The sequence below is a fragment of the Haplochromis burtoni genome, unplaced genomic scaffold (genome assembly GCF_018398535.1).
Source record: "Haplochromis burtoni strain Fernald_Lab_line unplaced genomic scaffold, NCSU_Asbu1 Contig_132, whole genome shotgun sequence".
NCBI lineage: Eukaryota > Metazoa > Chordata > Actinopteri > Cichliformes > Cichlidae > Haplochromis > Haplochromis burtoni.
This window is the reverse complement of record NW_024582493.1, coordinates 413,730-437,231: the sequence shown is the minus strand read 5'-3', so window position 1 is coordinate 437,231 and position 23,502 is coordinate 413,730. Positions and strand designations below refer to the sequence as shown.

At 43.6% G+C, this 23,502-nt stretch overlaps 1 protein-coding gene across 5 annotated transcripts in view; it reads right to left on the bottom strand.

Annotated features, from left to right (window-relative positions):
- sgsm2 (small G protein signaling modulator 2) overlaps positions 1–23,502 on the bottom strand; it is a 110,962-nt gene that overhangs the window by 10,128 nt on the left and 77,332 nt on the right. For 2 of the 5 annotated variants that reach the window (XM_042224200.1, XM_005930832.2), the window contains exons 4-15: positions 15,346–15,513; positions 13,556–13,623; positions 11,539–11,687; positions 11,270–11,404; positions 8,654–8,778; positions 7,427–7,494; positions 6,987–7,150; positions 5,941–6,073; positions 5,600–5,734; positions 2,221–2,395; positions 1,606–1,670; positions 625–770 (exon numbers count right to left, since the gene is read on the bottom strand). In XM_042224200.1, the coding sequence (XP_042080134.1) occupies positions 625–770; positions 1,606–1,670; positions 2,221–2,395; positions 5,600–5,734; positions 5,941–6,073; positions 6,987–7,150; positions 7,427–7,494; positions 8,654–8,778; positions 11,270–11,404; positions 11,539–11,687; positions 13,556–13,623; positions 15,346–15,513 (1,531 nt within the window). The remainder of the gene's footprint in view (positions 1–624; positions 771–1,605; positions 1,671–2,220; positions 2,396–5,599; positions 5,735–5,940; positions 6,074–6,986; positions 7,151–7,426; positions 7,495–8,653; positions 8,779–11,269; positions 11,405–11,538; positions 11,688–13,555; positions 13,624–15,345; positions 15,514–23,502) is intronic. The other 3 variants (XM_042224202.1, XM_014336350.2, XM_042224201.1) reach the window with 2 other exon arrangements.

Genomic DNA, 23,502 nt, shown 5'->3' with positions numbered 1-23,502 from the left:
CACTCTAGAATCACCCGTTAACCCCACTAACTGCGTGTGTTTGGACTGTGGGAGGAGACACGAGCAGAACATGCAAACTCCGCACAGAAAGCCCCGGCACATGGTGGATTCAAACCTAGGACCTTCTTCTTCATGGCGGGCACTTTTTAAACCAATCAAGGGGCTGGTGTCAGGAACTATATGCACATGAACTGGACTTTTTCCTGTACTTGTCCCTGATAAATAAACTCCTAGTTAAGCATGAGTGCAGCTCCTCCCACGCAGTAACTCAGTTGTTTCTTATGCAGCACAGCAGATACGTCCTGTGCTAATTCTCCATCATCCTTTGCTTTGCTTTGCTCCTCATTATTCTCTGAAGCAGTGTTTCTCACAGTGTGGATCAGATGACCTCACTATTACTGTAAATACGACTCGCAGAGTGCCTGCACAGCACAAAACAGCTGTAACTTACTGTGTCTGTCAGTGCTGATCAATATCCCTGACAAGATGATGACTTGGCAATTTGCTGTGGTGTCTGGGTTTTAAATTTGCCATTGTGTGTGAGAGGTGGGGGGTGTCAGACTGAGGGAGGGACGGGCAGTCTCGTTATGTTGCAGGGCCTGCAGGATTAATGGCTGCACCCACCTTGCAGTCTTTCTGGTACTTGCTCCACACCTCTTTGCTGAGGCCCCCGGATGCCTCGCAGGGTCTGTCTGGGGGGACGATGTTGTGGTTGACCAGAGCTGACAGGTGAGTCCGCACTGTGGACAGGTGTCGACAGTATGCCAGCCCTGAAGGGCACATGTGCACAACAGTAGGGTCAGGATGAGACGACGTTTAGCTCCAATCAGTCTTTGAAACAGATTTCATCGTTTTTTTCATGTTTGCCACACGTGCATGTTTTATATCATCAAGCTAAGTTTTAAGATTAGACAGTAATAACCTGAGTAAATACAAAATGCAGTTTTGAAATGATCATTTCATTCATTAAGGGAAAAGTTATCCATTTGGTTATTTCATTTGGTGTTATATAAATAGAAGTGAACGGAGTCAGACCCACGAACTGATTGTGCCGCACAATCATGTGTTTGCAATAACCGGCAATGAGTCGTCATCACCGTGGACGAATCACTCATCTCTTCACACGAGGCCTTAGAGGTTTGAAAACTTAATGAATCATTTAAAACTGTGACTGAAACCTTTTGTGTAATGTAACATTGATGGTCTGAAACAAACGAAACCCTCGAAGAATATATAGAAAAATCTGTAAAAGAATATGTAACCACATCAGATTTATTACATATGAGATGCAGATGGTGCATAAGGACAAAAAGCAAGCGCAGAATTAGTTCAGGTAACTCAAAGGGTCGCACAGGTCAGCAGGTTCTCACACTGCTGCAATAAATCAACTTATTATGTGTGACACAAAATCTAATCTAGTATTTGTTACAGGCGGTATTTATGAATTCTTCATTACATCACAAACATACTGAATATATGAAACTGTTAATTTAAGATCACTGTAATTTCACTGAACATCTCCGTAAAGTCCAGGTGGAACATACGATACGAGGCTCTGGCCACAGATCACACTCGAAACAAAGCGCAAGAATAAAGTGTGCTTACATCCATAGAAGGCTCTGGAGACTATCTGCCGCTTCATGTTCTGGCAGAGCATCTTCAGAGGAATACTGGAGAAAGCAAAAGAAATCATTTGTTATCATCACACGTTTCCAGAAGATGGATCCGTCTCATCGATCTGTACGTGCCTGTGGTTTCTCAGTGCACAGATAACCTGTGAAGATCCCCGTTCAGTACAATCTCTCACTGTGTTACAGCTAAGAAGCCACGGCCGTCTCAAATCGCTGATACTTTTCTGTGTGTTCAGCTGATTATTTCCACAGACAGTAAAGCTCTGCTCTTGGCCCATTCGTCCTACCTCATGTACACTGTGTATATCTTCAGTGTGGCATCACATCAACACTAAATAAATAAAGGCTTCAAGAATATTTTAATATTTAAACATCTCTTTTACTCTTGATGTGTACTGGTTTCACGTGGCTCTTAAATACAACAATATTTAACTATAGAATTAGAAACTTTGGTTAAATTCACTGTTTTCTTACATTTACAAGATGTGATTTTCTCAAATCTATACAATGTCTATACAACTCCTGTAAGCTAATGCAATGCTGCAGGTAGCTTAAACAAATCGTGTGCAGCTTCTGCTTTGATGCATACGTGTGAATATCTGACGGGTCGTGTATGCAGGTACAGCCAGACGCGTAGTCAAAGGACAGGTTGCTGCCAGCGGTGGAGCAGGACTGGCACAGGGACTCGTGAGTGGTGACTTCAGCCTGTTGCCACGACGACGGGCTGCCTCCAAAGCCCTGCGTGTCCATCATGTCCCCGTGGTCTAAGCCAGAGAAGGAAAACGAGAAGACAGAGAGGTTTCAGTGCTCGGAGACACTTTTCTTTTCCCGACACTCCTCTCCTACTGTGAAAGGCTAAGCCTTACATATTATGACATTAGTCCCTCAGCTCAACCATAAATACATCATCACAATATTAAGAAATGAGGAGATGGAGAGTTTTAGACTCGTGTTAAATATGAGAGCTCGAAAAACAAAGGAAACCAAAAGTGGAAGGGGATGGTTTTGGGAAGCGGGAACAGTGCCGTGGGACAAACAGGCTGAGAGGATGCCGGTTCAGTTCATTCAGAGAGGAGGCAAGAGAGACAGCGGAGCTCAGGACGATGCTCCAGATGAACGGGAGAGCAGAAGACAGGAGGAACTGACAGTAGAGAGGGCGAGGCTCACGCTCAGGCCGTGCAGGATGCATAAAACCAGAACAAGACAAGAGACGTCAAAAGAAATCCTCTCGAAACAACCAAAACAAATGGACACCGGGAACAGGGCACACACAGGGGAGGGAAGAAATCAGAAAACATTAACAAATGCTCTTCACCTTAATTCTTCAGGTTGGAGCTGATGACCTGTCATGAATATGAAGCTGTGCTTTGGTCGTTCGATAACCCCCCCCCCCATAAAAAAGTCAGTTTCAGAACCGAAAAAAGCAAAAAAGCAAAGAGAAATTGTGCCGGAGCAAGACCGACATCGGCCCCTCCTGATTTACTTTGGGACTAGACGTGATCGACAACTGGTTTTGGGCTCAGTAACGCAACCCCGCTCACACCAGGACTCCACGTCTCAACTACTGCGGAACCCCACAGGACCATAATGAGAGGGGTGGAGGACGGGGCGAGGGGAGGGTGGGGTGGTGGGGTTAGTGAAGAATTACAGTGAACAGCATTGCAGCGAATGACTGCACGAACAGAGAAGAAGAAACTGGAGAGGAGAGAGAAATCAAAAACAAACAGAGGAGACTGTGAGAAAGTCCATCACAGATATGCAGAAACACACAGTCGTTCTCTAAAAAGCAAACAGGCGCAGACATGCAAACACTGTCAAGCATGTCGCAAGTGACAAAAGAAAGAGCCAAAAGGAAACAGAGTGCAAAAAGAAACAGAGAAAACCCAACAGGACTCGGGCATGCTTCAACAGATAAACCCTTTTTTTAACTCTAAGGAGCATCCCAGAATGCAAAGCAGCCCCTAGGGCTAGGCGAGGACACCTGGGAAAGTTTGGATCTGTGTTGAAACCTGCTGAAAGACATTTGCAGTGACTATAAAACAAGTCTGCTCATCAGACAGCGCGTTTCCTGTCTTTCACAGGTTTGTGTAAGAAGTGGATTTATCTGTGTTACTGAGCGCTGGAAAGATGGAGAGAAAACAGAAAGAGTGAAATCAGGAACAGAAGGCGGCGGGGGGAGTGTGTTATCGGCTGCTGCAGTATTAACCAGACGCGTGACCGCAGCGTGTTCTTAACGTCCAACTTCCAGCTAGAACAGAAACTACTTTCACTAATACTATTTAGAAGTAAATGCTGTGGTTTGAACAGATAACCTGAGATAAGCTGAGATGCTGCTGTATCCGACTCTACAAGTATCCTAAAAAAGCCCTGAGCTGCTCACTGTGCGGAGCTCCCCAGAAACTGTGTTGTCATAGCAATTTTTTAAATTACTCTTTTATTCTCATTTTGCTTACACGTGTTAAAAAAGTCTGTTTAACTGAAAAATCCTTCGTGTGTTACCTCACCATATTACCAACAGGGCAGCCACGTCTGAACGTTTACTGGGGAAATGGTTTGACCACAACAAAAATCACTGACACTCTGTTTTGTTTCAAGACATTTTACAATGTAGCATTTTTAAACTTTTTAACAAAGAAGCGTGTCAGAGTACTTGTAACATAGTTACATTATGAACATTAGCTGCTTCACATTTTGATGAATACCTACAACTTAGCAGTGCTTCATAACCCTGCTGACGGCTCAGCTGCAGCAAAGAAGCCACAGCAGCTGAGTTCGAGCTGCCACTCTGAGGGACGTTAGCGAGCTTTTATTGGGTTGTGTAGTGGATATGCTACCAGTGTCTAATGGATGTGTCATGAGGCAGTCACTACGGTCAGTCAGCTACACAAACTCTGGACCAAATAACCAACAGGCTAACTGCAAACAGGTGCACATTTTTGGAAGGTACTTTTCTTCTTTTTCTGACACAGTGCCCTAAAAACTCCCAATTCAATTCAATTCAATTTTATTTATATAGCGCCAAATCACAACAAAAGTCGCCTCAAGGCGCTTCATAGATACAGAGAAAAAACCCAACAATCATATGACCCCCTATGAGCAAGCACTTTGGCGACAGTGGGAAGGAAAAACTCCCTTTTAACAGGAAGAAACCTCTGGCAGAACCAGGCTCAGGGAGGGGCGGGGCCATCTGCTGTGATTGGTGGGGTGAGAGAAGGAGCTACTACCCAGAAACTACTAACTCATGTGGTGCAGCTGGACACAAAGTCAATGAAGGAAGAATTTAGTGTTTCTTACAAGAGCAAACAACAACAAAAGCCTCTTACTTAGACGAGTCTGAAGAGTTCTGTTCATGCTTCTAATGTGGGGCTAATTTTCTGTAGGCTGGAAATGATAAGCACACCTTTCATTTTACATGATGCATATGAAATATTGATTAGTGCACTCAACCAGAACCTCGATGGAGACTGTAGAAGACCTTTAGCTTGTTTGAAACTATGTTGCGGCCTAAAATGAAAATCATATTTAAGTCTGCAGCTTCCACCAACCAGAACTCATTATCAACACAGGACAAACAACCAAAAGATTCTTCCATCTATTTGTTAATCTGTGGCGATTTCCATTGAGAAACTCCCCCGTCCACGTCTATGGTGCAGTGTACTGCTGACGATCCTACCGTGATCTCACATAAACGTGTTAATGCTCTAAGCGCTGCTCGCTGGTTTTGTTTAGTTGCTAACACAACCATCCCTAGCCCATGCCACACTGTTGGGCTCGGAGTTGGGGAGAACATACACAGGCAGACGAAGCTGGAACGGGTGGGGTTGGGAGGTGGAGGGGAGAGGGCCTGAGACAACATAATGGGAGGCAAGAAAGAGCAGGAGAAGCGGAGGTGAGGTCTCGGGGTGGGCAGCAGGGTTTGGTGAGGGTGGGGCAGCAGGGTCGGGTAGGTGTGTTAAGGTGATAAAAACCTTTCATGACATTAGGGTCTGTGAGGTTCCGCGAGCAGATCATTGAGATCATAGCATGGAGCCTATCTTCCTCTTCCTCGTCATCATCCAGCGATGGAGCGCGGCTGCCCGTGGTGTGGTGGTAGTTTATAGTGACTGTTAGCACCGGTGGGACAACAGAGAACAAAGTTAGAAAAGCGGTGCCCTGCATGGCTCTGCAAGAGTATTGTGGGAAAGAAACCAGGGTGCTTTACAAACACATTCATGTAGCCGTTAATCAGATTAGTGTTCGCCACAAAACAAGATTCGTTTTGGTTACGAGCAGCTACGTCTGCCTCGTGGGCGCCTGCGCTGTTACTTACTGGCTTCGTATCGATATCCAGGGTAGACGATGCGAAACACGTAGTCGGCGGCCGACTGCTCCTCGCCGTTGGCTTCCTGGTCGATAAGCCTGGCGGCACTACTCCTCTTCCTCAGTTTAGGGAATACTTTTCCCTGTAGGACAGGTTTAGCATGTGATGCAGGTCAAAGACACAACTTAAACAGGTTTAATGGGACGCTCTTAAATTAGCTTTGTGGGATTCTCCAACACTGAGCTGCCTGGGTTAAGACCTTTGGTTCATCTGTTGTCTAAAACAGCTGTTTTAACTGACTATGCCACCATTCTTCTGATTGGCTGGTTTTACAAACGTGCCATCTGACTTGCAGGTGGGGTTAGGGGGGTTGTGCTCATATTATAGATATCACTGATGTAAAAGAGCCACGAGTAGACAGAAAAATCGAATCTGGAGCAGTCTAAATCCTGGGCTTCTTGCACGTTTGTCCCACCGTTTCAACCCGAGTAAATACAACATGTAGTGATTTCATTTATTAAGGAATAAAAGTCCAAAGCTGCTCTTCTTTGTGAAGCAGTAAAGTTCTGTCACATACTTGATTGCAGTTGTTGCTGCTAAGGGTGGAGAACCAGTTATTAGGTTTGAGGGGGGACTACTTTTTGACGCAGGGCAGCTGAGTTTTTATGTTGATGGTGACGAACTTTAGTTAAATATAAAATTTTGAGATTCCTTCACAGTTTAGAGGTTTCGATTCTACACATATCTGCTGTATCGGGCTTTATATATTGATACCATTTCATGACATCAGCAGTCTAAGGAGCCTCAAAATATAAGCGCTCGATGTAAAAACTGTTTATTGGTCACAGCATCATCTCATCACCTGCACAAAGTTTCAACTCTGAGTTTTTGGTCTTGTCTCAAAGTTAGATTCACTCTGTAGGTTGTAGGTCCTATAACTACAGTCTGACGGCCTTTCTGGTGTCAGTTTAATTCTACAGTGCCTGCACTTCACTGTGCTTTATTATATTTTAGTGTTTTAGGATCTTCATTTGTTACCTGAATCATGCTATTACCTTTCCTTTTTGGGACCAGAGAGGCGGCTCCAACTGGCCCCGTGGTAACAGGCCCGTTTCCAGACAGGAGAGAAAGGCCAGCAGGTGACCACCAGGGGGAAAGTGCAGGGGTGGCCGCTGGATCCCATCCTGACTGACCAGAACCAGTGTCCCCCCACAGTCAGCTGGAATATGAACAGGCAAAGAAAAGAACAAAGTGGATCAAATACTGTCTTTTAATAGTGGACAAGACATAAACTGTGATACTGTAAAAAGAAACCGAAGGTTTGTGCATGTAAGAAATGGAAAAGGAGGAAAAGGAGGAGAGGGATTCTCTGTGTATACTTTGTCATGATCAGTGATATCATGAAACAGATTCTTCATGACATGATCTAAATTTGACGTGACAGACTGTGTGCGTGTGTGTGTGTGTGTAGGACTGAATACAGCAGTATACTCACAGCGTTGGTGACAGTGGATGCATACTATCTGGCGCAGAGGAACAGTGAGTGCGTAATCCCAGTAGATACTAAAAGAGAAGCACGTGTGTTGGATTAGTAACATAAGAGTGACGGGAGTACAACGATCTGCTGATGATCCACAAACAATGCATGAACCCAGGAACACACATGTAGTCCCAATCATAGAAAATGATTCCATTATTTTTTTTTTATTTGTTTAGATATGTGCAACCTGGAGAGTGCAATTACTGTAGGGCCTCTACACTCCACTCCCTAATATTGTAATGCAGAATGGTGACATGATAGTAATGAAATAACTGCAGAATTGAAATAACATATATCTACCAATAAACTTATTTCTGAAAATTATGAGGTAGCTAAGGAAATTCTTTGTATGACTAACAAATGGAAGCTTGTTATTAATGCACATTTAGGTCTTGTTTGTGCACATTCTGCATTGTGGATAGATTATGGCTGTGTGTTGAAAGCAATGAGGGATGAATTAATTCCCTGAAACGCCTTGAGGCGACTTTTGTTGTGATTTGGCGCTATATAAATAAAATTGAATTGAATTGAATAGAAAATGCAGTCCAAAAACAGAGAGCAGACATATTAGGTTAATCTGTTAATACATAGATATATACATAGATAGATGATGCACAACTATATATATCTATAGCTACCTATCTAGTATTTCTCCCTGAAAGTAGAAAGATCATTTAGATCAGCGAGACATGAATCAGTCATGAGGTTTCCTGTGAAACTGATCTCTGGAAGGTCTCCCACAGAGAGCAGCATCTATCCATTTACTAAAACAATTCTGTCATGTGAAGCAGAGCTCTGTGTATAAGCTCAGGGGGGCCCCTCGGCTGTGTGAAGAAGAACACGAGACATCATTTACCAACTGATCTTGACCAATGTGTTTGTAAATGCATGCCGCAGGTATTTATCAAAGCCGAGGCTCTCACTGACCTGTGAGCCAATAACAACACCAGCACAACCTCCTGAAACACTTTCTGTGACATCTGAATATTGTAGATTTGCTTCAGGTGTGTCTGTTACAACAAAATCATGACACGACAATCCGCCTGCGACGTGTCAAACGTGCGTGTGCGCACATCTGCATTTCTTTACTACATTTGTTTTTGTATCAAGCAGACTTTATCTGATGCATTCAAACTGTTCATTTCTGAGACGCTAGCTCATGTGTTCGTACACTCGGGCTACCTTTTCTCCAGGTCGCAGTCTCCCAGTGTGCCATTGATGAGCTGATTGGGTGTCCACTTCAGCGTGAGATTATCCCCCGCTTGATGGAGAGACAAGTAACCCCGTAAAACCTCCATGTCCTTCTTCTGCCACGTAAAACGGAGAGGAGGAGATGGAACATTGTTAGCACCAAGATGAAGAAAGCGCTTTTACTCAAACGTGTGACATGAGATGCTTTTCCTCAGCACTACTGTGGAGGTCACAGCACTGCTGAACGTGATCAGCTGCAGAGAGAAACCATAATGTGTCTGCGCTGTACACACTGATGTCGACAACATAAAAACTTAATTCTGCAGTTACGAGGATGTTTTTTGCATTAAACTTTTTTCACACAGCACCAGAAACTGCTTTGAGCTCTGTGTGCTCTATGATCCCAGCATTTATTTAACACACCCTGATAATCTGGTGTTAGTAAGATGAGCTCATCAGCCACTGATTCATGTTTCTGATTTATTAAACTAAGGAAACTGTTTATTGCCCAACTCTGACATTTATTCCCACAGACTTTCTCTAGCTTTTATTTTCTTATTGTCATCTACTCATCACACTTTTCTGAATCTAATTTGTTGGAAGTGTGATGATGTCACACGGTCCAGGTTTAAACAGGACATTTTCAGTCCTGTTCGCAGTTCAGTAGATGGAATTTCAATCATCAGAAATGTGAACGATACCAGGCTGAGTTCATGTGGGTGTCACACGTCAGAGTAACATCCACATCCCTCACATTGTAACAAGGTCGCTTCACTTGTTGTGGTTTTCACGTCATTGCCGATCGGTAGCTCACGATGAGAGAGCTGCTCTTGCACACCAGTGCAGCGAGTGCTGTACTTCTCTGCATGTCTGTCAGCGGGGCTCGGAGAAAGGCATCTTGGGAGGCATACGTGCTCAGGGCCAAATGTGCTGGAGCAACGCAGGCAGAAGCAAGATGTGATTTCAAAGATCTCACACACACTACTGTGCAGCTTTTTTGGGGTTTTTTTTGGGATTCTTGTGATTTGAGTTTTTCTTATAACAGCTGTTTCCTGTTTGGTTTCTTTATGGTTTGAATTTGAAATGTAGTCTTCCTCCCCTCTATCCCCGGTCTTTTTTGTCCCATTTATCTTGGATTCAGCTTTACCTCCCTTGATTGCATGTGTGTGTACGACTTATTCCTCCCTCTGTCCTGTGGTTTCCCGGTGCGCTCGCTGTCAGTTGAAGGATTAGTTTGCCGTTTCTTTTTATGGATACTGACTTTCTGGACTTTGCCTAAATAAAGGTTTGCTTTTGTTTATCCTGTCAGCCTGTGGGGCCTGCGTTAGGGTCCTCTCTGCCTGCAGGACAAGCTGAGTGGGCGCTGCACGTACAGTGTGTAGGCTTCCAAGGATTACTGCTGCTATTCTAAAAAAGCAGCAGCTTCGGGGCCTACACAGCCCTGCAACCTTTGACAGCTACACAAAGTTTCAACCTTTATCAAAGTTTATGCCAAGATTTTTTCAGAAAGCTAAGCTCTAAGCTGTCACATTATATCTCACACACACTATAGACATAGTTCATTTTATTCTGCTCTAAGACTGTCTGTGTTTGTACGATTTAATGTATGAAACACAGCTTAGTGTAAGAAATAAAAAGCAGTATGGGGGACTGAAACTGCTCAGCATGTCTTGAAACATTGTAACTGTAACTGTGATTTACAAAGAATCAAAGAGTATTTTTCATTATCGTTCCTCAACTGTTACGATTGATTTCTCGTGGGACATTAAAGTGTTACATCCTTACATTTGCGTTTCCTCTCCTCTTGCTGATATTCGTCAGGCGCACACTAATGTAATGAAATGCATCTGATACAGACAGCTCGCTGTCACACGACTGGAAATAGCCGCGGATCATCCAGAGCTGCTGTTTCCGTCACTGCTTTGTTCTTTACTCAGCCAACATGAGCTGAATCATCTGATTTTATATTAGAGCAGAACAGACTGACTTTAAAACTTGATGAAACATACTGAAATGAGCACATCCTGTGCCATATTTATTTCTTTATCTCTTTTCACCCGTTCCATCAGCACTTGAGTCTAATTAAGCTGCTGATATGTGGTTCTTACTTGTTTTCAAGGCTCCATGTGAGCGTGCAGCATAAAGTCTAGCTGTCGTGCTGTGTTAGCAGATATTATTTTGCTGATAATGTTGCAATATTTGACATAGTGTCTTCTTGTGTTGCACACTGCTGTGTGACAGAATTAGCTGTGCAACACAAAATCAGTGCTGCAGAGAAAAAGTCCATAACGCAGCAGACTTTGTCCTAGTAATAGAAAGGAATATATCCAAACTTTCTGCTTGGATAAATCAAAAGAAAACATAACAAATCAAGTTGTTATGGTTTTTTTGATGGATGTAAAGTTTGGTCAAAGTGAAGACACACTCTCAGCGGCTTGTTTGAGAAACTGTAGGATCCAATATCAGACTGGACTGAGATATGACCCTTTACCAAAGTACAAGTATTGTCACTATATGTCTGGGCTGTGAGACTGTGGAGGAACTGAAAGCACTCCAGAGGATGATGGGACAAAAACAGCAAAGTTACTGTGTGTCAGTGAGATGTACCGGTTGCACAAGGACATTATTTTTCCCATAGAGCAGGTGCGTTCTGGAGTTTTGGTGAAGAGACTCCACATACTCCCTCGCTGATGCAGCAAACCTGTCCTCTGACATGCTGCCGCTCGACTGCCTTTTGCGGATCTAGAAAAGAAGCAAACAGCCAGTTTATACAACGAACGACTCCTACGAGAAAACCAATCCTACACACGCCGATGATCTATCCTTAGAACAACACCTCCACAGAACAACACCTCCAGAGGATGCCCCGTACTAACCCCCAGAGCAGGCCGGTGGCCGGCTAAGACGTCCTGGCCCCGGTGGGCCCCGTGAATACGATGGCGCTGAACCAGCTCATTGGCTGAGGGGTCTGTCCAGAAATGATCCGAAGTCTTCAGCTTCGTGTACTCCAGAGCACACGGCCCCACTAAAAAGACAGCACACATATACACGGTCTTTAAGCAAACATTTGATGTTGCTCATTTCTGCATATGTGATGGAAAACCTGCAGCGTATCTACGACATGCTCCTGTGTGCACGTATTTCGAATTCTTGATTGAATTTTGATCAAATAACACTATTAGAGAGGATTCTTCATTGCTAACAACATTGTATAATCCTGTCCTCCTGTCCAAAGTAAATCAGGGCTGGCATGTAGTGAGAGATGGGCTCGACCATGCATATTTCACCAGGTCATCACAATGGTTCACTAGTAAAATGGTCTGTATTTATATAGTGCTTTACTAGTCCCTAAGGACCCCAAAGCGCTTTACACAACCAGTCATCCACCCATTCACACACTGGTGATGGCAGCTACATTGTAGCCACAGCCACCCTGGGGCGCACTGACAGAGGCGAGGCTGCCGGACACTGGCGCCACCGGGCCCTCTGACCACCACCAGTAGGCAACGGGTGAAGTGTCTTGCCCAAGGACACAACGACCGGGACTGTCCAAGCAGGGGCTCGAACCGGCAACCTTAGTAGATAAAACAGTGTGGCACAAATGTACCGTATTTTTCGGACCATAAGGCTCATTAAGTGAAACAAAGCAGTCAGATAAGTCAAACTTTATTCAACTCATTCTTCTTGCTTCCTCCACTTCTGTAACATTGATTCATTAATGCTGTATTCTATCACAGCTGCTCTATTCCTGTTGTTGCAGTATATTAATGACTAATCTTGTATTGTGGATGGATTATCTCAGTTGTTCTCCTGACTGACGTTTGGTCCATTTACAGCATCCTGCCATGCGACTGTATTTGTCTCTAACCATCGGGAACCCTCACGTTAACGAGTGGAAAAAAGTTAGCGTTCATCCTCCTGCTTCACTGTATTTATGCTATGCTAACATAGCTGTGTAGCTAATGCTAATGCAGACTGTCAGTGCCCCAGGGCAGCTGTGGCTACAACCGTAGCTGCCTCCACCAGTGTGTGAATGCGAGAGTGAATGAATAGTGGCACTGTAAAGCGCTTTGGGTGCCTTGAAAAGTGCTATATAAATCCAATCCATTATTATTATTATTAAGCACAACCAGAATTCATACATAAGATGCACCGGATTATAAGGCGCACTGTTGATTTTTGAGAAAATTAAAGGATTTTAAGTGCGCCTTATAGTACGGAAAATTCTGTAAGTTTCCAAATGCACCTGTGCTGCATTCCCAAGTAAAGCCTGTGTGGACAAACAGTATTTATACCTGTGTACGGGACTTTTTTTTTCTTTTACATATCAGTAATCTAATAATATCAATGGTACAATAACACCAAAAATATGGCTTGCAGCAGTCTAAAGAACTTTAAATGGTCAGACTAGAAAAGTGCCATATGAATGCATATACATTACATTATAAATGGTTTCAGTTCTTTCTTTCTGTCAGCACGGAGCAAATATGCAGCAGGTGTTTGGACACATTAATGTGCGTCTCTGTCCTAGCTGTTCATGACTATACTCTGCTCCGCCCCTCATCAGCACTCATTATCTGCCTCATCAGTGTCCTGAACTCCCTCTTTAGTCAGAGATGATAAAGTGTTTATTTTCTCTTCACCAGTCTGTCTCGCAGTTAACTTTGTCTAGTTTGCTCAAGCTGGCAAAGCTGTTTGCTTCCTGTTCCTGTCTGACTGCCCGGTGTCTCTGATTCCGAGTCTCTGCCTGCTGTCCAATTCCAAACAGTTATGAAAATGCTGTCTTGTGTATTTGTTTGCAAATTTAAATGAATATATGAACAATCACCTGGATGATCAGCTGTGCATGCTTTTTTACTAGCCTCTGGTGATTAAATACATTAACATACTCACCTAGTAGGGCTGCCAAGATGGGCCCAAAGACTGAGTCATGCATCAGAGCTTCCCTCTCATAGTATTTACTGCCGTCAGAAACACAGAGAAGAAAGAAACACGTCACTAGATATGATCAGTTTGGAGGTGATGAGTGCAGGTTAAAGGTTAAAGTATGACCTGTCATCTATCCAAGAACAGGCAAGGATTCAGCAACGCATGATAGAAACTCAGATGACACACCTGCCTGATTACATCACCACCCCTCACTCATATCTAGTGGCTGCATTACATCACAGATCCATCACATGGGTTAGGAAGATGTGGTTTCTGGCTGGCTCCAGTGTAAATCACCGTGGTAACTCACGCTGAATAGCTACAATGTGACCTTGTATTTGAATAACACCAAACTTCCACAGAGCGCTCCGATTGAGCAGTTCCCAGTAGTTTCTGTGGGAGTTCACCATGACTCTGTCCTCCAGGATGAAGTTCTACTTCACCCGAGGAGCGTGGCAGAGAACATGCAGCAGAAATGGTTTTGCCACAGATACAATCTGAGCTCACCACCTTCATTACAAATTAAGACTACATTTAAGGATAAGCATTTCAACATCAGGTTAGAGCCACCGCCTAATGCACAGGTAGATGTACAGTGGGCGTAACAGATCGCAGGATGTGGCAGGGAGCAGGTCAGAGGAAAGTCTGGCAAACCCAAGATAATATCAAACAGCATAAATGAACAAAGCACCAATTGTTTGATCAGTTCATCTTTAAAAGTGATCAAATACTCCAAGTGTAGGAGATCACACCCATTATCCCCTTCACTTGACTCAACAGTGTGATTGCTGTAAGTGTATAGAAGCTGCAGTGACACTTTATGCACATGATGAATGCAGCAGCACACCCAGAGGACCGAGTGAGTAGAAGAATCACTGATGGGCTCGTTTCTATGTATTAGCGCTGGCCGAGTGCTTCACCGTGACGGTTAAGGTTGGACGGCTGATTCACGCGCACATTATTTCCAAGTGCTGTGATTTCTCAAAGGTTGAAGATATGCCTGTGCATTAAGGATGCATCCCCGATAAAATAAATATACCCTGGCTTCAGGCATCTGTCAATACTGAGAGCTGATCCAACACCAGAGTTAAATTAAAAAGCTCTACTTCCCTCCCAATAAGGACGAGGAAGGATAATAAGTTTACGCATCAGCAGCTAGGATGTCCTATACAGCTAAACCCCCAACACTCATCGCGTCTGAAACAATATTGTTTCCCAGTATCTGTGATGTTAGGCCCAGTGAAACCTGTAAACACAGTGAGAAGAGCACTGAGGTCTGCAGGCTTCACAACAAAGGCCAGAATAAAGGTTTACTAAGGTTGCTGTTTGATGCTCTTTACTTCTGAGGGACTTCTGAGGCCTTGACATTCACCGTGGGCGTCTTACATCAGATTAGATCACCTCCGCTGCAGCTGTCTGAACACAACGCCGACTTTACAATATTTGCCCAGCTTTTACCAGGAACTATACAACAGCAAAACCGCACAACTCTTGTTTAGGGTTGTCTGATAACCGTTGCCATGTTTGTGAACCCCATCAGTGCACTTCATGTCTGAAGCTTTGATCAGTGAATTGCAGTGTGTGGACAGCTTGTCGAAACACACAGTGGTTGTTAGCCAGACAGAACGCAGAACAAAGCAAACACAAGAGAAGAATGGGCAGCATAAATAGATCATTTATTCAGGTACAACAAAGCCTGGAGTAGGTTGCTGTGAGTCACCACAGTGCAACACCAGACAGTAAAACAAACTCACCTGCAGTTGTCCACAATGTACTGCACAATCTTGTCCAGAACTTTCTCGAAGAGAGCCGTGCGGACCCAGATGTGTTTGATGGCCTGGGCGGAGAGGGGCTGAGGGGGCCGGCTGGTGGTGGAAGAGCCTTGTCTCCTCAGGGGTTCGTGGCCCACGCTCTGGGTTCTCCTGCACAACAAAGCACCAGTTACTGTAATTAACCAGCCTGCAGGAGCGCTCGTGACACACAGGATTTCTACGGCTGATGCTGACCTACACTTATATAAATTTCAACCTGCAAAAGAACCTAAACTTTATCAGTTACAGATAAAGAATAAATAACCATCATGGATAAGGATAAAAGACATGTTACAATGTTACAATGAGTCTACGTGAGATTTGAAAAATGGGCAAAACAGTTCCATTTTTACTCTGCCTTCAAACGGCTCTGCAGAAGATACGTTATAACAATGACTAACTTACTGTATCTATTTCAATACCTCTCAACCTCTCCCCAACCTTTGAGAGCATTTGTTCTCTCCCCAACCGGTCGCAGCAGATGGCCCCGCCCCTCCCTGAGCCTGGTTCTGCTGGAGGTTTCTTCCTGTTAAAAGGGAGTTTTTCCTTCCCACTGTCGCCAAAGTGCTGCTCATAGGGGGTCACATGATTGTTGGGTTTTTCTCTGTATCTGTTATTGTAGGGTCTACCTTACATTATAAAGCACCTTGTGGCGACTGTTGTTGTGATTTGGCGCTGTGTAAATAAAACTGAATTGAATACCTGCAAATCTTAAATGCACAAACATGACCAGAGTGTCTAAGCTGGACCTTCTGACTGTGTTTGTGTGGTTGGACCATTCTTTTACATTTACCTGACAAATATTATGACTATCGATTTTCTTTTGCACTTCCAGCTAACACACAGACTGTTTTTCAGCTCAGTGAAAATTAAATAATTATACAAAGAACAGCTGTGGAGCGTGAAACACAGCTCATGCTCAGCTACACTGCATTTGACCAGTTAGTTTTTTCCTGCCTCTTTAAAAGCATTTAATATTTGATAATTACAATAAAAAAAACTTTTTTTTCCCTGACAAACATTATTGGATGTATGTAGATTTTGCTTCAAGACCTCTGAAAATGTCATTAATGGTCTCCAGTAACACAAGCAAACAAGGAATGAATTTGTTTTATACGCTGTGCAAAGGCTGACTGAAAATTGCACCTTTGGCCATGAGGAGGCAGCATTTAACAGCACAATAGGGCGTCACTTACTATAGCCCATTATAACTTATTAATATTTATAATAGCTAAACACCGGCTGCTTTATTAGTAAATCTGTTCAACGTCAAGCAAAATGTGTCCTTTTATTCTGGACCTGAGCTGTGAGAAGCATTTCGTGAATCTGGATACAGATGACTAACATCAGGCTGAGAGACGAGCACTTTCATCTCCGACTGAGTTTGATCTTTGGTGTTTCAACAGCAATCAAACAAAGCCACTCTCTCTCTCTCTCTCTCACACACACACACACACACACACACACACACACACACACACACACACACACACACACACACACATTTCTACAAGCTAATGAGGATGCGTTTGTGTGTCTGTGCTGAATGTGGCTCGGCTGCCACAGTCACGATGATAGCAATCCCCTAGTGAGTGTGTGTGAGTGCGTGTGTGTGTGTGTGTGTGTGTGTCTGTCTGTGTGTGTGTGTACGTGAGACCGAGAGAATAGCGTTCTTCTTCCAGCTGCTCTCTTCGGGGCTCGTCACAGAGGATCATTTGCCTCACTCTATCGTCACATACGTGTGCTTCACTACATCCATGAATCTTCTCTCAGCTTCCTCTTTTCCTCCTGCCTGGCATCTTTTGTCCAGTATTTCCAGTGTCCTTCCTCTGCACATCTCCAAACCATCTCCACCTTGTCTCTCTAACTTTGTCTCCAAACTGCCTAACTCAGAGGTTCCCAAAGTGTGGGGCCCGACCCCTAGGTGGCGCAGAGCCATTGCAGGGGGGGCGTGGTGTAAAAAAACAAACAAACAAAAAAAAAAACGCTTGGCCACGGGTAGCATAAGGACAGGTTTTTGGGGCTCCCACACAAACGCAAAGCACAAGTGCCAAGGTAGGTCTCCCCTGCAGAATTGGTTTTCCCTTCGTCGGGAGCAGCGCTGGGCTGTTCAAATCACGGACAAACAGTATCCCACATTCTTGATTTTTAGTTCACAAACACTTGTTGTAATGACTAACTACTCCTGACATTTTGGAGATGTTAGCTCTTTATACAGTAAAGTTACAGCGGGATACAAATAACCTCAGGCTGATCCTGCCACGATTTGTTCCCTCGGTTCAAATCACGGACAAACAGGATCCCACAGCTGTTTATGTTTTTAAACCCATTTTGCACAGAGAAGCATTTTTTTAAAATGTATTGACAGCAATGTTGAACATTATCACACAGGGAAAAAAACTACATGTAAAATAATCCCACCGTGACGCCTCTGCCTTTGTAAATGGAAGGACAGTAACAGTAACAGTAAAACCTGCAGACAGTCAGATTAACAGTATTTTGTCTCTATCTGTCATTCTGCAGTTCATCTCCTGTAAACAATAACGTGGCCACAGCATGACGTGAAAAAGGCACATACCTTTGACGTTGTGTGACGAACTCTGTATTCCTCGTCCACACGTAAACGCAAAAAAGGAGTTTTAAAAAATCTCAGTTTTCGGTGATTCGAAACGCCGTTTACGTGTGAACGAAACAACTGTGTGTTCAAAAATACCCGTGTAGGTGTGGACGTAGCGTAAAAGAGTTTATTCTATTACTACCTGTAATTTATTGCAGTTTACTTTTATTTGCTTAATTGTTTACAAAAAGTTTGAGGTGTGAAATAAACCGCAATGGAGCAAAATATGGGCGTGTGTGGTTGGAGGATGTGTTTACGTGGTGGGGGGTTGCGAACATTTTCCTTGTGAAACAAAGGGGGGCCTAGCAAAAAAAGTTTGGGAACCACTGGCCTAACTCAAGCTGTCGGCCAGAGCCGACAACGAACACAGACCGACACCCACTAAACATACACACACAAGGTAATCGGGTAATCACACACAGGAGGGGAGAACAGCTGAACCTAATACACACAATGACTGGAGGACACAAGCTGAACACAATGACAACAGACACAGACCTTCAGAATAGAACAGGAAATCCAGAACACGAGCCTTCAAAGTAAAGCAGGAAACACACAGACTGGTTCACAACACAACACGAGGACATGAACAGAGCACCGAGGACAGACACAGGTAGGGCTGAATGTACACCAAACTTCAGGTTCAACCCTAAACTAGTACAAAATCAGAATAAACACAAGGCACAAAAATGAACTTCAAGGAAACACAAAACGCTGGGTCAAAATGACCCAGGACCATGACAATGTGTAGGATAAAAGCTACAAATAAAGAGAGACATCATTGTTTATAGGACTCACACACACACACACACACACACACACACACACACACACACACACACACACACACACACACACACACACACACACACTCTAAGTGTATCCATACAGCTGTCTAGTTGTCATAGCACAAACTTTACGTGCATGTGATGTGTTTAGGAGAATCTATAATAACATGGCTTACGCTCTAACCCATCAGGCACTCGATTAGCCGACTTAGGATTCAAATAGTTCCCAAGCATCTTTGAACCAAGCAGTGACTGCTGAAGCTGAAAAATGAAGTCAGGGGAGAAGTTCCAAAAACTGCAGAATCCCATGGTTATTGTGGTAACGAGCACGGTAACTAGTTATTATGCCAAAATCAGGAACGCGTTACTCGTTACTGGGATTTAATGGGGTCGTTAGTTGTGAGGAGAGTGCAAGTTCCCCCACTTAAAAGGATGACAGAGGTCAGTAATTTGCAAGAGGTACACTTCCAGACGATTATTAAGAGTTGAGGGGTCTAAAATGATCGACAAGAAGTCAGGTAAAAATTATGAGGCTAAACACAGCAAGGTAACATCTATCATGGTTGATGAGAATCAGAAATGAGGAAAGATTGAGTGAGAGAACAAAAAAAATTGAAAATGTGATTACGTGCTGTAGTGATTATTTTATAAGCACTTATAGTTTTCAAAGATATTTCGGGAGAGTAGGATTAATTAAGTAATATATGGGTTCTTTTCGAATCAGACACGGTACAAATTTCTGGAGGTTAACACTACGACTATGGTGCTAATTCTTGATAAAGGCAGCATGTTTCGTGATCGTATAATTGGGGAGCTACTCTCACGTCGATATGCACTTGTATGAAATAGGACACCGGATATGTTAATGGGATCACTCTACAAATCGCTGTGAACTGAGAAAGACACTGATCACCTCAGATCGAACATAGATTAGCAAGGTCCCATACACAAAAGACTAGAATCCGTCCTATGGGCCAGTTACCAAGAGGCAAAGAGAGAACTAAGAAAAGGAAAAGGCTATGTTGTTAGACTGGCCAACACGGTGGGGAAAAGAGTGAGAATCTTCAAATAAAGGAGCATAGGCAGCATTGGTGTGAAAATCAACTAGAGGGTGAAGACAATCATAGATGCCAAGCAAAATGAGAAAGGCAATACTATAGACACTGGATAAAAATTGCTCGCGTCTCAGATCTGACGGAAACTGGCAGAGGGGCCAACCGCAAGAAAGATCTCGATCGTGGAGGGGCTCAAGAAAAATGATCAACTGAGCCGAGCCAACTTACAGGTGAGAGACGGAAGCTCAACCAGATGTCCAGAATACACAATCACGGGGGGGCCTGGTCGGTGAGCTAGTAGTAAGATTAGCTGGGTGACATCAACACGTACAAAGAAGAGGTCAGCCAATTCGAAAGCATAAACAGACACTACACCAGCATAATGCCACGAGCACGGAGAAGTTCAGTAAATGCCAGGAGGTCATGAAGAGATGCGTGGTTCTCGGCTACTTCTGAACAGTCAATACGTTGCTAGGCTACATACTCTGAGCTTTACGAAGAGAGCACATGGATATTCTAAGTCAAGATGAAAGAGTAGCACTACGTGTTTACCACAGAGTGGGGAAGCACAGGTTTCGTGGCATAACTCGAACAAGAAAAGTATAGATTGATCTCATTATACTGGTATATAATCTCAAATTCGGAGAGCTGTCTCTCGTGTTTGTTCTGTGAGATAAGCACAGGGAATACCTTGAGTATGAAGCCTCACAAACTAAGAAACTTACTCATACTAGTGGACACAGTTCATGGGTTTGGTAGGAGAGAATCCTCAATGTGTCTTAGATGATGGGCATGTTCCTCTACTTAGACCCGCTGGAGGTGGGGACAGCCATCGGTTGGAGAGGATTCTTGTAAGTCTCACTGCAGGGACCAGAATAAATATGAAGGACAGGACGACTGATCCGTGTTAAGGACAGAATGAATGGGGCCATGTATCGTGAGATTTTGAGCCAAAACCTCCTTCCATCAGTGAGAACTTTGAAGATGAAACGAGGCTGGGTCTTCCAACATGACAATGATCCAAAACACACCGCCCGGGCAACAAAGGAGTGGCTCCGTAAGAAGCATTTGAAAGTCCTGGAGTGGCCTAGCCAGTCTCCAGACCTCAACCCCATAGAAAATCTGTGGCGGGAGTTGAAAGTCCGTGTTGCTCGGCGACAGCCCCAAAACATCACTGCTCTCGAGAAGATCTGCATGGAGGAATGGGCCAAAATACCAGCTACTGTGTGTGCAAACCTGGTAAAGACCTATAGTAAACGTTTGACCTCTGTTATTGCCAACAAAGGTTATGTTACAAAGTATTGAGTTGTATTTTTGTTATTGACCAAATACTTATTTTCCACCCTGATTTACGAATAAATTCTTTACAAATCCTACCATGTGGATTCATGGATTTTTTTTCACATTCTGTCTCTCACAGTTGAAGTGTACCTCTGGTGCAAATTACTGACCTCTGTCATCATTTTAGGTGGGGGAACTTGCACAATCGGTGGCTGACTAAATACTTTTTTGCCCCACTGTAGATAGGCTCTTAATTACGTTACTTCGTGTGGTGGCTATTCGGAGCTTCCACAGATTCAATAACATTAGCAAGTGGTGGAGGCCAGCAGGTGGATGAGAAGGGGAGGCAAGAGGAGAGACCCGAAGCGGCGCTGGTCCGAGAGTGTCAGGTGAACTGAACTTCAGGTAAGAAGTTATGACCTGCAGTCCATCTGGGTCAGATATGAAACCAAGTTTAGGTGGAGTTTATTTTCGTTTGCTGACTTTTTCGTACTGCGTGCTAGCTAGCATGACGAGTTTCTATACAGCTGGGTGGGTGCTATGTTACTGATGTTGAACTTTATTTTGTTCATAAGGTTATTATTAGAGTTCCAACCGTCCCGTAAAAAACGGAATCGTCTGGTATTCAGAGAAAATATTACGCGTTTCTTATTGAGGTGAAAAGAAAACAGTTTGTCCCGGACTTCAGCTACAATGAAAAAGACACAAAGCTGGAGTTATTCTGTGTCTTTGCTGCACAGCTGCCTCTTCTTCTCTCATCCTCTCACCCTCCCTCTCCTGTTTCTACTTCAATCATGAAACTGATCAATGATCAGCTGATCGGCTTTTCTCTCTTGTTTGTTTATCGTCCACTTTCATCATCATCATCATCATCATCATCATCATCGTTTATTTATATAGCACTTTAAAAACACACAAGGCTGACCAAAGTGCTGAACAAAGAAACATAATAGATACCATAAGAATAATAAATACGATAAAATAATAAACATAGCGAAAACAATAAAATACAAGTCAGTCAACCACTGAATCAAAAGCCAGTGAATAAAAATGCGTTTTCAATCTGGATTTAAAAACCATCACTGATGTCGATGCCTAATGTGAAGAGGAAGATTATTCCAAAGCTTAGGAGCCACATAGAGAACGCTCGGTCTCCTCTCAGTTTCAACCGTGATTTGGGGACTGAGAGCAACAGCTGCTCAGCTGACCGGAGCGAACGAGTGGGGACATAGGGCTTCAGCAAATCAGACAGATACGCAGGTGCCAGACCATTTAAAGATTTAAAAACCAATAAAAGAACTTTAAAATGAATCCTAAATTCAATTGGAAGCCAGTGCAGGGAGGCCAGAACCGGAGTAATGTGCTCAAATTTCCTTTTACCAGATAAAAACCGTGCCGCAGCATTCTGTACTAGTTGCAGGCGTGTCAGAGTGCCCAGTCCAACCCCTATTAAAAGGTTATAAAAGCGTGGATAACAGTCTCCAAGTCACGCCTTGAAAGAAAAGGTTTAACCTTCGACAGACGCCTGAGTTGATAGAATGACGATTTCACCACCCCATTCACGTGGCCATCAAAGGTAAGTGCAGAGTCGATTTTTAACCCAAGATTGGTAATCGAGCTCTTCAGGTGAGGGGTCAGAGCAGCAAGGTCAACATCAGGGATATCAGAGGAACGATTCGGGCCAAACAGAATTGCTTCCGTTTTACGTTCATTAAAATTTAAAAAGTTTTGAGCCATCCATGACTTAACATCACTAAGGCAATCAAGCAGGAGTCTAATTGGGGAGCTATCAGAATGACTGAAAGGAAAATAAAGCTGGCAATCATCAGCATATAGATGAAATGAAACTTTATGTTTACGAAAGATCGCACCCAGTGGCAGGAGATACAATGAAAACAGTAATGGCCCAAGAATAGATCCCTGTGGTACACCCCACGGCAGAGGGGCCACAGAGGACGATGACGAGCCCAACTTAACACAGAAGCTCCTGTTTGAGAGATATGATTTTATCCACAGGAGTGCAAAGCCAGAAATGCCCACACAAAGCTGTAAACGAGAGATCAGCAGGTCGTGATCCACTGTGTCAAATGCAGCAGTCATATCTAGTAGTATAAGCACTACGTGTTTACCACAGTCCGTCGCTACCAGATATCGTTCATAACCTTTATGAGAGCTGTCTCTGTGCTATGAAACGGCTTAAAGCCAGACTGAAAAACTTCAAACATTTGAGAGTTGTTTAGATAATCCATCAGCTGAGTGTGAACAACCTTTTCCAAGATCTTACTCAGAAAAGGAAGTTTAGAGATGGGTCTAAAATTTGACATTACTGAAATATCTGAGCCTGGCTTCTTAAGTAAGG